The sequence below is a fragment of the Scyliorhinus canicula genome, chromosome 28 (genome assembly GCF_902713615.1).
Source record: "Scyliorhinus canicula chromosome 28, sScyCan1.1, whole genome shotgun sequence".
NCBI classification, from domain to species: Eukaryota; Metazoa; Chordata; class Chondrichthyes; order Carcharhiniformes; family Scyliorhinidae; genus Scyliorhinus; species Scyliorhinus canicula.
The window spans coordinates 14,172,463-14,189,601 of NC_052173.1; the positions used below are offsets into that span (position 1 = coordinate 14,172,463).

Here is a 17,139-nt window from a genome sequence, read left to right on the forward strand (position 1 = left end):
TGAATATCATGCCATTCAGTGGCCAAATGGCCACCTTCTGGGTCACCAGTCATATCAAATGTTGGGAGCTGTGCTTCTGACATCCAACTCTCCTTCTCCACTTCCCCCTTCTCCCCCAACCCAAGAACAGCTATTGAATGCTCCTGATGTTTTCTTTCCTATTATATTGTTCCAGTGCAGTCTAAGGCCGGGAGGGGTTTGAAATGGAGACAATGAAAGGAAATTGAATGGGTGTTTGGGGGAAGTTTCAGGGCCTGGCTGGGTTTCTCTGCTCTGCTCGACAGAGAGACCGTACGATGGACTGAATTGGTGCCTCCGTGCTATTATATAACTCTTGACAACCGCTTTTGAAAAATAACTCTTGTGTTGTATGCCTTGACAAATGTTTCCTATCATGTGCTCGGGTGTGTTCTGCCCCAGTCTGGTCATTGTGGTCGCCAGTGTTTTAGATTGTTCCGAATTCTCAAAAGAGGAAATGTTGTGACCCTTTTCCTTTTCTGTATTCCTCCACCCCTAATATTAACTATTACTCTTTCTCGCCCCCTCATTCCAGATCTCTGGCATTGCCCTCATTGTGGTTGGTATTCTGGTCCAGACCAAAGTCAATGGCACCCTACATATCACCAGTGTTGCTGCTTCTGGAGCTCCGATCGTCATCATCATAGTTGGAGTCGTCATCAACTTTGTTGCTTTCTTTGGTTGTTGTGGTGCCTGGAAGGAAAACTACTGCATGGTGACCACGGTAAGAGCTCTATCTGGACTGCTAAACCATCAATTGTCCAGGCCCCAGTCCACCGAGGCTCACAGGGTTTTTTATTTAACCTCCATTACTTTGGGCTCTTTCCCAAATAGCCCCAGTTTATGCGGCAGTGGGACTCGTGAATTTTCAGCAGCTTGTCACGTGGGATTTGCAACATCTGCCCACGTGGCAGGCGGCCCATCCCACGTTGGTTGGCTTGGCCACTTCCAAGTCTGCTCCATGGCAGCGGTCAGGGGTGATGAGCTTCCACCATGCTGGCATGGCCACCGTGCAGATTGGCAAGCCAGGTGGGCAGGTCACCTACTGTATCTGCTATTCCAGTGAGGCTTCACGTTTTCCAGTGAGGCGAGGCTTGCATCCAACCTGCAGGATAAATGTTGGGGCGGCATGGTTGCATAGCGGTTAGCACTGCTGCTTCACAGCTCCAGGGTCCCGGGTTCGATTCCCCACTTGGGTAACTGTCTGTGCGGAGTCTGCACGTTCTCCCCGTGTCTGTGTGGGTTTCCTCCGGGTGCTCCGGTTTCCTCCCACAGTCCAAAGATGTGCTTGTTAGGTGAATTGGACATTCTGAATTCTCCCTCTGTGACCCGAACAGGCGCCGGAATGTGGCGACTAGGGGCTTTTCACAGTAACTTCATTGCAATGTTACTGTAAGCCTACTTGTGACACTAATGAAGATTAAAAGTTAAAAAGATCCTCCCCATGTTCACTGTCCCTATTGTGGTACCTACACACACTGATGATTTATACAGTGTTCTTGGACCCCTCCTGGTGAGTACTGAGCTGCCTGTTGCTATCCTGATTTTTCTAGGTGGGTGTGTGGCGATGCTCATCCAGTGATGAAAACTTTAATGCATGCTTAAATTTTTTAACTAGCTCATACCTCCAGTTAGGCCAGCATTTATTGCCCATCTCTAATTGCCCCTTGAAAAGGTGGTGGTGAGCTGCATTCTTGAACCACTGCAGTCCATGAGGCTGTAGGGGCACCCACAGTGCTGTTAGCGAGGAAGTTGCCCCAATATATTGGAACGGCCAATATATTTCCAAGTCAGGATGGTGAGTGACTCGGAGGGGAACCTCCAGGTGCTGGGGTTCCCAGGTATTTGCTACCCTTGTCCTTCTAGTTGGTAGCAGGTTGGAAGGTGCTGTCTAAGGAGCTTTGGTGAGTTGCTGCAGCGCATCTTGTAGATGGTACACACGGCTGCCACTGTGCACCGGCGCTGGGGGGAGTGGATGTTTGTGGTGGATCGGGTGTCAGTCAAGTGGGCTGCTTTGTTCCGGATGATGTTGAGCTTCTTGAGTGTTGGAGCTGCACTCATCCAGTCAAGTGGAGACTATTCCATCACACTCCTGACTTGTGCCTTGTAGATGGTGGACAGGCTTTGGGGAGTCAGGAGGTGAGTTACTCACTGCAGGATTCCCAGCCTTTTAACCTACCCTTGAACAGTCATAGTGGCGACAATGTAAGTTTTTTTTGTCAATGGTAATCCCCAAGATATTTGGTGGGAAATTTGGCAATGTTGCTGCCATTGAATGTCACAGGGCGCTGGTTAGATTCTCTCTCTTGTAGGGGATGGTCATTGCCTGGCACTTGCATAGTGTGACTGTTACTTGGCACTTATCATCCCAAACCTTAATGTTGTCCATGTCTTGCTGTAAAGGAGATGCATTACAAGGGCTGGTTTAGCACAGGGCTAAAGAGCTGGCTTTTAAAGCAGACCAAGGCAGGCCAGCAGCATGGTTCAGTTCTCATTCTAGCCTCCCTGAACAGGCCCCGGAATGTGGCGACTAGGGACTTTTCACAGTAACTTCATTTGAAGTCTACTTGTGACAATAAGCGATTTTCATTTCATTTTTTCATTATGGACTAAATGCTGATGTATTCATTTACTCATTTTCCCCCTCCACTAAAACAGCAAATACAGCTGGGGAGGGGATCAGCTGTTTGGACATCACAAACTGCCACTGTTTGTAGTAAAGACAATCTAGCAGTGATTGGCAGCTTTGTGACCAGCTTCTATTCTCTCCCAATGCTTGGGAGTACGTTGGTGTTCCTTCTGTCAGTGTTCAGTCTAAATCTAGGATTGATGTTCTTCCCTTTGTTTGCTTTCGGTCTCCTGAGATGTTGGCCATTGAAATGGGCTTCTAATTTTTTTTTTCTCCACCCAGTCGGTGTCTTAAATCCGATACCCAATGCCTCCTAGGTGTGAAGGGATGTTTTTGGGTGGTTGGAAAGGGAAATAGAGAGAAACGCGAATTATTTGGCTATCTCTACATTGCAGAAGTTAATTGTGCTTGAAATGTTCATCCTGCGAAGCTGCAACAGGTTTCTCTCGCTCCCCGCGCTCTTCAAAACAATGGTGGGTTTGCTGGGGGTGAAATAAGCTTCTTTTTTGTTTGTTTCTAGTTTGCAGTTCTGCTCATCCTGATTTTCCTTGTGGAAATTGCTGCTGCCATTGCTGGTTACGTCTTCAAGGACCAGGTGAGTAGTGCATTATTCTATCTCTGTGGAGGGCTAGCGAGAGAAGGGGGTGGGGGTGGTGCTGGAAGGAGGAGAGGGGGGTGGTGCTGGAAGGAGGAGAGGAGGCCGAGGAATATGTAAGTAGCAGGGTTGTCCTTTAACTGAAGAGTCAAATTGGCCAACGCATTGCATTTGATGTTCTGGTTGTGTTCACAAATGAGTTTTCTGCGCTTCGACAAGAGAGCGAGGTGTTACAGCGTTTTATTGACTTTGGTAGGAATTGCGCGTGTAACCTCATTAGACCTTCTACAAGAATCCTGCAGGATGTTTCCACTTGTAGGAGAAACTAGAAGCAGACGGCACAATCTCCGATTGAAGGGACGATCCTTTAACACAGAGATAAGGAGGAATTTTTTCAGCCAGAGGGTGGTGAATCTGTGGAACTCTTTGCCGCAGAAGGCTGTGGAGGCCAAATCACTGAGTGTCTTTAAGATAGAGATAGATAGGTTTTTGATCAGTAAGGGGATCAGGGGTTATGGGGAGAAGGCAGGAGAATGGGGATGAGAAAAATATCAGCCATGATTAAATGGCGGAGCAGACTCGATGGGCCAAGTGGCCTAATTCTGCTCCTATGTCTTATGGTCTTTTAGTCCAAACTGAAGTTTTATAAATGCCTCTTGTGACATTTTAATCGAATCAGATTTTTTTTCTCGGCAGATTAATTTGTATTTTACTCAAATTGGGAGGGAACAGTTAATGCTCTGACCCCATCGGCTTTATTGAAGAGGGGTGTGTTCCACATATGGGCGAGGCATTCTCCGATCATTTGGATGCATTGCATAACAGCAGAGAGCATGTGACCATCGATTCCTTCTCCACTGTCTCTCAAATGCCTGAAATTTGTCAATTTGTGGATTTCTAGGTTTGCAGTACTGATTTTCTTTGTGCGTTCTTTTCCTCCACTGACAGATTCGGGGTGTCTTTGAGAGGTCGTTTAATGAGACTATGAGGAATTACAACTCGTCAGGCAATGCCGCGAACATTGACAACTTGCAGAAACAGGTTTGATCTTAAATTTCATAAAATAGGGGGAATTGGCAGCAATGGGGAAGGAGGGAGGGCCCCCACATTCAACAGCCGTCTTATATTACTCGCGAGCTGCCTGCCCTTCACGAAGCCTGTTTGATCTTCTGCAACCATCCCTGGGACACAATCCTCCATCGTCCCCGACACCAACTTAGCCAATACTTTCACATCCGTGTGCAATAGCGATATGGGTCTATACGACCCACATTCCACAGGATCCTTCCCTTTTTTGGGGGTTAGTGTGATTGCTGCCTGCTTCATCATCTCCGGCAACTCCCCCTTCTCCAGTGCTTCATTAAACGCCCCCAACAGATGTGGTGCCAGGTCCGCCGCAAATTCCTTATAAAATTCTGCCGGTACCCATCCGGCCCAGGGGCCTTCCCCGACTTCATACCCCTGATACTATCCAGCACCTCCCTCAGCCCCAGGGGCCCCTCCAACGCCTGCCTCTTTGCTTCCTCCACCTGGGGAAATTCCAGCCCGTCCAGAAACCACCCCATGTCCCCCTCCTCTCCTCCTGGGTCTGCCTCACAAAGTCCCTGGTAATACTCTCTCTAAATGCCTCATTTATCTTCCCTGGCTCTGACACCACATCCCCAGCCCCAGTCCGGATCTTCAATATTTCCCAGGGTGCAGGCTGCCTCCACAGCTGGTGCACCAGCATGCGGCTCGCCTTCTCCCCATACTCGTATTGCACCCCTCTTGCCCTACGCAGTTGCCCTACTGCCCTAACACCCCGTTGTCAGCTTGTCAAATCTGCTCCTGTGTCTTATGGGATGGGAGTGGGCCTCGGTAAAGTGCTCTTCCGGAGGATTGTTGCAGACTCGATGGACCGAGTCTGCACTGTAGGGATTGTATGGAGGTAGCGCGTCCCTGCAGATTTTCTGGAAAAGCAGCAACTTTGCGTCGTCTGTCTGGAAATTTTCAATCGGAGCTATGAAGCCAGTGTTCACTTGTTTGGGGGAATAAATGTAAATAGCCAAGCTGTTAGTGGACCGATTAACCTGGGTCTGGATTAGTAAGATGGAGAACGAGAGGTAAATCTGCACTGACTGCTTGTGAATTATTCTACCCAACTCCACCGCCGAGCCCTGTACTGGACCCCTCGCGCACGCTTGATCATACTCTGACATCTGCAGTGTAATGAGCAGTAAATCACCTGATGTGTATTTTGTTCCCTCATTCAGTTTCACTGCTGTGGAAGTGCCCATTACACAGACTGGTTTCCCCCCCGTCAAGTCCCAGATTCCTGTTGTAAGGTTCCTGCTACAAACTGTGGGAGAAATGTGACTGCTACCAACATATACCAAGAGGTGAGTATCCATTCCTGATTGCTCGTCTTTCACATGTCTCAGTGCCTACAAGGTGGGAATGGGAGGGTGGGGAAGAGGACAGTGTCATAATATACATCCAGGTATATAATGGAGTGCAGACAGGCAGTGATTGACACACAGGATGACCAGTGAGCACACAAAACACAGCAGCCAATCACCAGACAGGACACGGCCACTATAAAGCCAGAGGGCACCAGGTTTCCCGCTCTCTCGGGATCCAGCCTCTGAGACAGTCGGAGCTCGTGAGCAGCAACTAGTACACCATGTGGTAGATAGTCTGGTCAGGTTAGCCTCAGGTCTCCAGTCAAGTCAGCATAGTGTCAACCCACAGTTAAGCATGTATTATAGTTAGGTGTTGAATAAAATCGTGTTGCATCTCATCAAGTGTTGGAAGCCTGTCTCTCTCTACACTGCATCAAACACAGTCCACGTAGACCCATCCTACCCAACACATCAGACAGAAGTTCCAAGTCGCTGTCTTAAGACCTTTCGGCAATAGTGAACTGAGGGGAGGGGAATGGTATAGAACTCCCCTTGGGCTGTATGACTCACATTGAATGTATACAGTGAATATTACAATTGTATAGAAGCACCTCAAAAGTGCAACTTGATCTATGTAGAAAAGTTAAACACCTTTTGCACCATTTTGGAATGTCTGTAATGTTTCTTGGACTGGAAGCACCTCCAGAGTACTGCAAGATATGCAGAAAACGTGAATATTATTGCACTTCATGTGACGGCCATTTTGAAGTGTTTGCCATGTTCTTCAAGATTACAAATAAAGCACATTTTTGCAACAACAAAAAAAGGACGCGTTCTCCTGCCCCATATTTCTCATGAGGCAGGCTGCATCAGTGTGCAGCCCAAGTAGAGAAACACTGGGAGCGTTTGATCTTCGGATTTTTGCCATCACTGTCCCTGACCTGTCCTGCTGGGAGGGTTTGGCACAATGGATGTGCTCAGGGAGTTTAGCATCCACTTTCAGCACGTTGGCAAGGGGGGGGAACCTTGGTACACATCAGAACATCGGGCAAGTTTGAGTCCTGGTGAAGTCGGCTTGTGATTAGTGCAGCTTATTGAGTTGACTCTCGCTCACCTAGCTGAAGTCACGGGCAGTACATTTAGATCGTGTGGTGAAGCTATCCTGCACCTCGGTGCAATGCACCTGCTGTCTATAATCCTTCTGTCGAGCGTTTTGGAGATCTTCAGTGGGATTCTCCATCGGCAGGATCCTCCACTTCACTGGTAACACTCACGTCCACGGGTTTCCCGACAGCGCGTGTTGGCCACGCTGAAATCCCATTGGCCGGCTGCGGGAGGGGAGGATCCCGGGGCTGGTGGGACGGCGAATCTTGCCCCTTTTGAGGTTGAAGAAAAAATTTAAACATTTAGCTAGTTGGGTTCACCGTGTGTTGTTGCTTCTGCAGTCTTGCTGAGAACGTGCATTGTAATCATTTCCTTCTCTCTAACGCACTTTTTACCTTTCAGTAACTATGTTTTAATCTTTTTGTTCTCCCTACCTTTTTTCTGTTCATAGGGTTGTGTGAATGTTATTAATACCTGGCTTAAAAACAACATTGTGATTGTTGCAGGCGTGGCTCTTGGCATTGCCTTGTTCCAGGTAAGGGGAATTGTACAGTTGCAGTGTGGCATAGATCTGTAAAGCAAAATTAATAGCCAGCACACCCCTGGCTGTTTTCAGTCAGCTCTTTAACTGGAGTAATGAGGCGAAAGATCCCCTCAACTTTACTTGATTTTGTCAAAATGTGACTGGTGCATGTGTCCTAGTCTTGTGCAAACATCTCTCTTCCCTTCACAAATGATTAGCCAAGAAAGAATTTGTGACGGTGAAAAATGGACGGCCAAACCTAGACCAGCAGAACTTTTAAAAAACATTTTAATTACCCAATTCTTTTTCCAATTAAGGGGCAATTTAGCATGTCCAATCCACCTACCCTGCACATCTTTGGGTTGTGGGGGTGCGACCCATGCAGACACTGGGAGAATCTGCAAACTCCACACGGACAGTGACCCAGGGCCGGGATCATACCCGGGTCCTCAGTGCCGTAGTCCCTGTGCTAACCACTGCGCCGCGTGCCACCCCGTAAGTGCCATATCTAACTGCTGGGAAGGATCTCCCACAGCAAGACACCTGTTCTCAAGTGGGCAGTGAAATTTGAACTTCATTAATAATCTTTATTGTCACAAGTTGGCTTACATTAACACTGCAATGAAGTTACTGTGAAAAGCCCCTAGTCGCCACATTCCGGCACCTGTTCGGGTCACAGAGGGAGAATTCAGAATGTCCAATTCACCTAACAGCACGTCTTTCGGGACTTGTGGGAGGAAACCGGAGCACCTGGAGGAAAACCACGCAGACACGGGGAGAATGTGCAGACTCCGCACAGACAGTGACCCAAGCCGGGAATCGAACCCTGGCGCTGTGAAGCAACTGTGCTAACCACCGTGCTACTGTGCCGCGCACATTATTGAACCAATTAAGAGCACACGCAACGATGAGCCTCATACTTCCAGTGAGAATATCCTCCCAAAGCAACCATTCACTGTTTGGGGCTAATGGCAGCATTTGAAATGGTGTGGGCAGGAACCTGGTATGAGATGCAGAAAGCATTCTTGTCAAGGTGACAGGGATTGGAAACTACACAGAGTAGAACTTATGGCCATCTTGTATCCATCAAGATCTCTCGATAGTAATGCGAGAAATGATCAGTTTTAGTGTTTAAAATATCTTTACGTTGTTTTTTTTCCAGCTCCTCGGAATCATCTTCGCATGTGTGCTGATGAAAGGCATCAGAAGTGGCTATGAAGTGATGTAGTCTCCATCTTAAACGCTGACATTTGTCGATATATATTTTGTCCTTTTTTTTTTGCCGCAACTGTGAATGTTAATCGCGATGGAAATTCTTTCCTTAAAAGGAAATTAATGTCTGTACTTTTTTCTATCCTGCTTTTGATGGTTTTTAAAAAAAAATGTATAAATACTAAAATGTAAATGATAGACTTGCCCACCTGCAGCTTATCTCTTTCGGGCATCCTCCGTTCCTCTGCGAGGACTACAGATTCAGCGCACTCTGAAGAAACGCATCTTCTGCAGGATCGCCATCCTTCCTCCATTTGGAGCCTTGCCAAATATAACAAAATGCTGATAGGCCATAATCTAACGTGCAGCATATCCCCTGCCCTTGCTCAAGGGAGTCTTTGGTTATGGGTGGTTTTGAGTTGGACAGCACATGGCTATGTTGCCTTAATTGAGACAACCAGGCACTCTGCACGCTCCACAACTTGGTTCAGTTGAGTGGCCTCTGCGCCTGACGGCGTTTGGTGAGCATCTGCAAAACCTTTTTTTGTGTGTGTGCACAAAGTGGGGTGGGGTGGGGATGGAGGGAAAAAGTGGGGAAAGAGGCTTAAAGTTTTAAAGAAGCCTTTGCCATCAATTTAATGGCTTTGAGGGCAGGAATGCGCCGTCCGTTCTCCCCCCAACAACCACTTTTAGGTAGTAACTGAATGAATCTAAGCAACACGCCATGGCATGGTGTGAATCATTTCACTGGTATTTAGTTGCCTTGGTTCGAGAACCTTGGCCATCAGGGTACACTTGGCATCCTTCTAGTTGAAATGCACCCTTGCCTGTGCCATTCATCACCTCCAGTGCCCCCTCCATCTTAATTGGGTTTGTCTACTGGCTAGGTTCCTCTGATTACTTTATCGCTTTGTCTTTGCGCTCTCTCCCTCACTTTCTCTCTCTCCCTCGCTTTCTCTCTCTCTCTCCCTCACTCGCTCTCTCTCTCCCTCACTCGCTATCTCTCTCTCTCCCTCACTCGCTTTCTCTCTCTCTCTCCCTCACTCGCTCTCTCTCTCTCTCTCCCTCACTTGCTTTCTCTCTCTCTCTCCCTCACTCGCTGTCTCTCTCTCTCCCCTCACTCGCTTTCTCTCTCTCTCTCCCTCACTGCGCTTTCTTCTCTCTCTCTCCCTCACTTCGCTTTCTCTCTCTCTCTCCCTCACTCGCTTTCTCTCTCTCTCTCCCTCACTCGATTTCTCTCTCTCTCTCTCCCTCACTCGCTTTCTCTCTCTCTCTCTCTCCCTCACTCGCTTTCTCTCTCTCTCCCTCCCTCACTCGCTTTCTCTCTCTCACTCTCCCTCACTCGCTTTCTCTCTCTCTCTCTCCCTCACTCGCTTTCTCTCTCTCTCTCTCTCCCTCACTCGCTTTCTCTCTCTCTCTCTCTCCCTCACTCGCTTTCTCTCTCTCTCTCTCTCCCTCACTCGCTTTCTCTCTCTCTCTCTCCCTCACTCGCTTTCTCTCTCTCTCTCTCTCCCTCACTCGCTTTCTCTCTCTCTCTCTCCCTCACTCGCTTTCTCTCTCTCTCTCTCCCTCACTCGCTTTCTCTCTCTCTCTCTCCCTCACTCGCTTTCTCTCTCTCTCCCTCACTCGCTTTCTCTCTCTCTCTCCCTCACTCGCTTTCTCTCTCTCTCTCCCTCACTCGCTTTCTCTCTCTCTCCCTCACTCGCTTTCTCTCTCTCTCCCCTCACTCGCTTTCTCTCTCTCTCTCCCTCACTCGCTTTCTCTCTCTCTCTCCCTCACTCGCTTTCTCTCTCTCTCTCCCTCACTCGCTTTCTCTCTCTCTCTCCCTCACTCGCTTTCTCTCTCTCTCTCCCTCACTCGCTTTCTCTCTCTCTCTCTCTCACTTTTTCTCTCTCTCTCTCTCTCCCTCGTGTGCTCTCCACCACGCGCTCTCTCCCTCGCTCGATAAAAGGGCGATTCCTCTGCTCACATCTTGTGTGCAGATGTGTATTCTTTAGCTCCCGCCATGAAGTCTGCTTTGGAATGTGTTTTAGGCCATGTGTTTGTGTAGTCCTCATGACGTGTGGCACTTGAAGCTTTTTTTTAAGGAGGTTGTGCGTGTCAAGATGTGACATCTGCTTAATTGCAGCAGTGAACTGCGTTGCGTAACCTGGCGTGACAGCCAGAGGCCTTCCAAAGCATTGCCTGTCTGACAATGGCACGGCACTTTTCTCCATTTTCCTTCCCGGGCTTAAGATAGGTGCATGTACATGGGAGAGATATGGTGTGGGAATAAAAGGATCTGTTTCCCCCTTTTCTTTCCCCCTCCCTCCGCCCAGTGACTTGCTATTTATAATAAGATAGTGCAGCTATGCAGTATGCCACGGTCAATGCCAGAATTGCTTTTCTGCTACAGTTGCTGTCTCGATCTTTAGGGGGCGGTATTTCTCCCAATAATACTTGACAAACCTTTGGGACCCAAGTGTGTTTGGTTTTGGGGGAGCGGGGGTTGTAAGGGGAAGTGGTAGCACGGTTTTTAGTTCCCTCCATGCCACCTGACACCCCCCCCCCCCCCCCCCCCCCCCCCAATGAGCGCGATCCTATTTTTAAGAGCCTCCTCATTTTTCCCCCCCACCCCATGTCAAAAGTTCTTTTTTATTTAAAAATACAGGAATAAGAGCGGCATTTCCCAAGATTGAAGTAGGGGTATCTGCCTTGGAAGGGTATAAGGTTATTAAACCTCTCCCCAATGTTAAGCCTGTGAGCATTCACTGTTCTTGTACTGTAGGGGGGGGCTTAACAAAATTAATACGATGGAGGGTTGGAGACCTGTTGGTAGAATTTGAAGTTGGTATTTTCCCGATTTCTTTAGCATGGAAAATCTGACTGCATGCTACTTTCAATATGGCTTCTCATATATTAAAGTGATGAGAGATTTTTGGTGTTCTATATGTGGCAAAATAAACATTTTCTAGGTTGTGTGCCATCTCCTTTGTGTGCCTTTTTATTTGAGTGCTGGTCATTGGAAGAATGCTGGTTAGGCTCCACTCTACTCTTGTTGGACGATACTATGGGATCATTAACATTCACTTAAGGGAGAATTTTTAAACCTCTCTGAACGGCAATTCTGGTATCAGGGTCGGTCTCAATATGCATATTCATTCTGCAGTGGGACTGGAACCCCGAAACTACCTAAAGTAGGAGTAAAACTGACTAAATTTACTGACTTTTATCAAACTGGATAATTCTGCATGCCTACAGCAGCATGACGTGAGATAGGGCTTCAACATTGAGCTTCTGCCCCATGGTCCTTGATGTGACTTCACCACTGGGGCATGTGCAAATTAAATTTTTATATTTATATCTAAATGGATTTGATCTTGCCCCTCAGTGTAAACATAACATGTTTATTTATTGCACTGTTGCAGCTTGGCGTGGGTGGAACGTCCTCCATCCTGCAATAAATGGTGGTAAAACTCGGCTTTCTGATTGTACACCAGTTGTTTCCATAACACGGCATAAGCTTTTAATAATGTAGTTCCTACAGTGTAAAAGAACCATTTGGCTCAAGAGTCTGCACCAACTCTCTGAAAGAGCACCCTACCTCGGCCCAATCGCCTGCCGTAACCCGTGTACTGTGGGAGGAAACCGGAGCACCCGGAGGAAACCCATGCAGACACGGGGAGAACGTGCAGACTCCGCACAGACAGTGACCCAAGGCCAGAATTGAACCTGGCCCCTGACGTTGAGGCAGCACTGCTAACTCGTGTGCCATCATGCAGCCAATGTCAATGTGACAACTTTCTGTACATCTGCTATGGCGTTTGATTATGAGCAAGTCTATTGTACGGAGTTGACTCTCTCGTTTGCATTCTCTCACGAATGCTCACTCTAGTTGGTGTTCACTCTTGTTTTCGCTCACGCTCGTTCGTATTCGCTCTCGTTCATGTTCTCTCTCAAAGATGCAAGGATGCCTCCTGCACTGGAACAATTCTATGATAGGGTTGTTGGGTATGTGTGACAAATGGAGGAATGTTTCAAGCATGAAGCACATGAGCATTTGCATAACTTTGAAACCTACTTCTACCTTTTTGCTGTTGCCAACTACTTTTGCACCATTTTGTGCAGAATTACCATTTTCCGAACACTGGGTTTTTGAAGAGCGGGAGGAAGTCACTGACAGCACTGAACTATGGATGTGCATGTGTTTATCTGCATACAAAGGTTTCCTGAGTTGTGCAACCTAACCTAACTGGCGGTGGGTTTCAAGATTGCATCTACTCTTGTTTAAGCTGTATGGGGCAATTCTATCAGCCACTATTGGAGCTAGCAAATTCAACTATCAGAGTGGAGGGGGTTAAGATCAGTTTACACCTATCTGCCCAGATAGATACATAGAGGATAGGAGCAGGAGGAGGCCTTTTGGCCCTTCGAGCCTGCTCCACCATTCATCACGATCATGGCTGATCATCCAACTCAATAGCCTAATCCTGCTTTCTCCCCATAGCCTTTGATTCCATTCTCCCCAAGTGCTATATCCAGCCGCCTCTTGAATATATTCAATGTTTCAACATCAAGTACTTCCTGTGGTAATGAATTCCACAGGCTAACCGCTCTTTGTGTGAAGAAATGTCTCCTTATCTCTGTCCGAAATGGTTTACCCTGAATCCTCAGGCTGTGACCTCTGGTTCTGGACACACCTATCATTGATAACATCTTCCCTGCATCTACCCTGTCTAGTCCTGTTAGAATTTTATAAGTCTCTATGAGATCCCCCCTCATTCTTCTGATCTCCAGCGAGAACAATCCCAACCTGGTCAATCTCTCCTCATATGACAGCCCCGCCATCCCTGGAATCAGTCTGGTAAACCTTCGCTGCACTCCCTCGAGAGCAAGAACATCCTTCCTCAGAGAAGGAGACCAAAACTGCCCACAATACTCCAGATGTGGCTTCACCAAGGCCCTGTACAATTGCAGCAACATATCCCTGCTTCTATACTCGAAACCTCTCGCAATGAAGGCCAACATACCATTAGCCTCCTTTACTGCCTGCTGCACCTGCATGCTTACCTTCAGCGAATGGTGCACAAGGACACCCAGGTCCTGCTGCACACTGCCCTCTCCCAATTTACAACCATTCAGGTAGTAATCTGCCTTCCTGTTTTTGCTTCCAAAATGAATAACCTCACACTTATCCAAATTATACTGCATCTGCCATTGGTTTTTCCACTCGCCCAACCTGTCCAGATCTTGCTGTAGGATCCCTGCATCCTCGTCACAATTCACCCTCCCACCTAATTTGGTATCATCTGCAAACTTTGAGATGTTACATTTTGTTCCCTCATCCAAATCGCTCATACATATTGTGAATAGCTGGGGTCCCAGCACCTATCCCTGTGACACCCCACTAGTTACTGCCTGCTAATTTGAAAAGGACCTATTAATTCCTTTGTTTCCTCTCTGCCAACCAGTTTTCTATCCACCTCAATGCATTTCCCCCAATCCCATGCACTTTAATTTTGCACAATAATCTCTTATGCGGAACTTTGTCAAACGCCTTCTGAAAGTCCAAATATACAACATCAACTGGCTCCCCCTTGTCAACTGTACTGGTTACATCTTTAAAGAATTCCAATGTATTTGTCAAGCATGATTTTCCCTTCATAAATCCATGCTGATGGTAGCACTGTGGCTCAGTGGGTTAGCGCTGCAGCCTCACGCCGCCGAGATCCCAGGTTCGATCCCGGCTCTGGGTCACTGTCCGTGTGGAGTTTGCACATTCTCCCCGTGTCTGCCTGGGTTTCACCCCCACAACCCAAAGATGTGCAGAGTAGGTGGATTGGCCATGCTAAATTGCTCCATAATTGGAAAAATGAATTGGGTGCACTAAATTTTAAAAAATAAATATATCCATTTTGACTCTGCCGGCTGTAGAACTACACAACGGAGCACTTGTCTAAAAGGAAATAGTCCCATTCTCAAGCATGTTGGTGCTCACTGACTGGGACCAGCTTTCTTAAGCACCCTCGACACTTCCAAATTGCCCCAGAGGCTCGGGGTACCCAGGGTTCCAGTATGGCCTTCGCCTGGTGCTTGGCACCATCACATGATCAGCATTCACCTGAGTGCTGCCACTGAGCCAATGATCCTTTGAGTCAAGGTTCATGTCTCACTGGGCTGACACCAGTGCTGGCACAAAGGGTACTGTCAGAGGTGCCATCATTCATGATGTGATATTAAACAGAGACCCTACCTTCCCTTTCAGGTGGGCATTTTCGAGAAGAGCAAGGGCAGTATCCCTGGTGTCCTGCTCAATATTTATTCTTGAACTTAACATATCTTGCCAGTAGTGTGAGCTGTGCACAGAATGGCTGCTGTGTCTCCTATACATTCCAACAGCGCTATACTACAAAGATACTTCATTGGTTGTAAAGTGCTTTGCGATGTTCCGAAATGCCGTCCAAGTACAGGTTCTTCTGTTATTGCTAAATCTTCCTCTGGGCTTAACTGCAGCATGCTACTCTTCTTGTGTTCTTGTCTGATCTTTCTGAAGCTTTATCTCTGTTCTTTGTTTCTCTATCTAACCTCTTGACTCGTGTGGTGTTTCTTTCCCTGAGAACTTTAGACCTGTTTTTCTGTCTGTGTCTTAGCTAAGACTCAGTAATCACTCATCTCTCCTCCTTCCTGCCACACGCCTGTTGATTACACCTTGCCTCTTTTGCTGAAAGCTTCTTGGCCTGGGTGTGCATTAAGTTAGTGATGTACCGTCAATGACCACGAGACGAGAATGGTGAAACAATCGAGGCTTTATTGCACAAGATGTTGTGCCTCCTGCAGCTGGAACTAGAATGGAAGCAGAGCAGGAGAGCATACACTTTTATACACCGCCTGCTGGGCGGAGCCAGCAGGGTGGGATTTACTGTAGTACTTGTAATATACGGGCAGTACTGTAATACATACCATATATCACGAGTGGTCTTTACCACATTCACCCCCTGTTAAAAAAAGAGTCCGGCGGGGGTGACAGAAACATTACAAATTAAATCTATCGGGGGCTTTGACCCTCCACCACGATCACCTCAGTCCTGATGGTGATGTGGGTGCCAACGTGGTCACCAGCAACTCCGGGACCGTGTTGTCCTCGTCTTTGTCATCCCTGAGTGGATCCAGTGGGAGGACGGAGCCTGCCAGGGTGGGGGCTGCGGTGAGGTTCGCTGGAGGGAGGGTGGTGGCGCAGGGGTGAACCAGGCAACCGGGGGGGTGGGGGATGAGCGGTGTCAGGTCGTGGGTGGGGACCCAGCGGGTGCCAGGTCCCGGAGGGAGACTGTCCTGGCGCCCGTCGGGGTGTGCCGCGTAGGCGTACTGCGGGTTTGCATAGCGGAGGTGGACTTTCTCAACCAAGGGTCCGATTTAAGGCTCCGCTTCCGGAGGAGGACGGGTCCAGGAACTGTCAGCCATGTTGGGAGCGAGACCCCGGAGGTGGACTTCCTGGGGAAGGCAAACACACGTTGGTGAGGGGCCTCATTAGTGGCAGTGCAGAGGAGCGACCGGATGGAGTGGAGGGCGTCGGGGAGGACCTCCTGCCAGCGGGAGACCGGGAGATTCCTAGACCGTAGGGCCAGCAGGACGGCCTTCCAGACCGTCCCATTCTCCCTCTCCACCTGCCCATTTCCCCGGGGGATGTAGCTGGCCGTCCTGCTCGAGGCGATGCCCTTGCTGAGCAGGAACTGACGCAGCTCATCACTCATGAAGGAGGAGCCCCGATTGCTGTGGATGTGGGTGGGGAAACCGAACAGGGTGAAGATGCTGTGCAGGGCCTTGATTACCGTGGCAGAAGTCATGTTGGGATATGGGATGGCGAAAGGGAACCGGGAGTGCTCATCAATAACGTTGAGGAAGTACACATTGCGGTCGGTGGAGGGGAGGGGCCCTTTGAAGTCCACGCTGAGGCACTCAAAGGGGCGGGAGGCCTTCACCAGGTGCGCTCTATCTGGCCAGTAGAAGTGCGTCTTGCTTCTCTGGTTACGGTCCTGACCTCCTCAATGGAGTAGAGCAGGTTGCGGGCCTTGACAAAATGGAAGAACTGGGTGACCCCCGGGTGGCAGAGGTCATAGTGGAGAGCCTGGAGTCGGTCTACTTGTGCGCTGGCACATGTACCACGGGATAGGGCATCGGGGAGCTCATTGAGATTCCCCGGGCGATATAATTATAGGTGGAGAGCTCGATCCTCCACCTCAAGATCTTGTCATTTTTGAACTTGCCCCACAGCATATTGTTAAACATGAAGGCAACCGACCGTTGGTCAGTGAGGAGAGTGAATCTCCTGCCGGCCAGGTAATGCCTCCAGTGTCGCACAGCTTCCACAATGGCTTGGGCCTCCTTTTGGACAGCGGAGTGCCGAATTTCGGAGGCCTGGAGGGTGCGGGAGAAGAAAGCCACAGGTCTGCCTGTCTGGTTGAGGGTGGCGGCCAGAGCCACGTCCGATGCATCGCTCTCCACCTGAAAGGGGAGGGTCTCGTCGACCGCGTGCGTCGTGGCTTTGGCGATGTGGTTGAAGGCCTGGCGGGCCTCAGCCGTCAGAGGGAAAATGGTGGACTTGCTGAGTGGGTGGGCCTTTTCCGCATAATTAGGGACCCACTGGGCATAATACAAGGAAAACCCCAGGCATTGCTTCAGAGCCTTGGGATAGTGAGGGAGG

The 17,139-nt window shown here is 48.7% G+C and overlaps 1 protein-coding gene across 1 annotated transcript in view; it reads left to right on the forward strand.

Moving 5' to 3' along the window:
• The window catches only part of cd63 (CD63 molecule), a 46,133-nt gene extending 37,500 nt beyond the window's left edge, over nt 1-8,633 (forward strand). The window contains exons 3-8 of the mRNA XM_038786498.1: nt 554-742; nt 3,168-3,242; nt 4,191-4,283; nt 5,495-5,620; nt 7,179-7,262; nt 8,413-8,633. Coding sequence (XP_038642426.1) covers nt 554-742; nt 3,168-3,242; nt 4,191-4,283; nt 5,495-5,620; nt 7,179-7,262; nt 8,413-8,478 — 633 coding nt within the window. The 3' untranslated portion in view covers nt 8,479-8,633. The remainder of the gene's footprint in view (nt 1-553; nt 743-3,167; nt 3,243-4,190; nt 4,284-5,494; nt 5,621-7,178; nt 7,263-8,412) is intronic.
• Nucleotides 8,634-17,139: the final 8,506 nt, after the last annotated feature.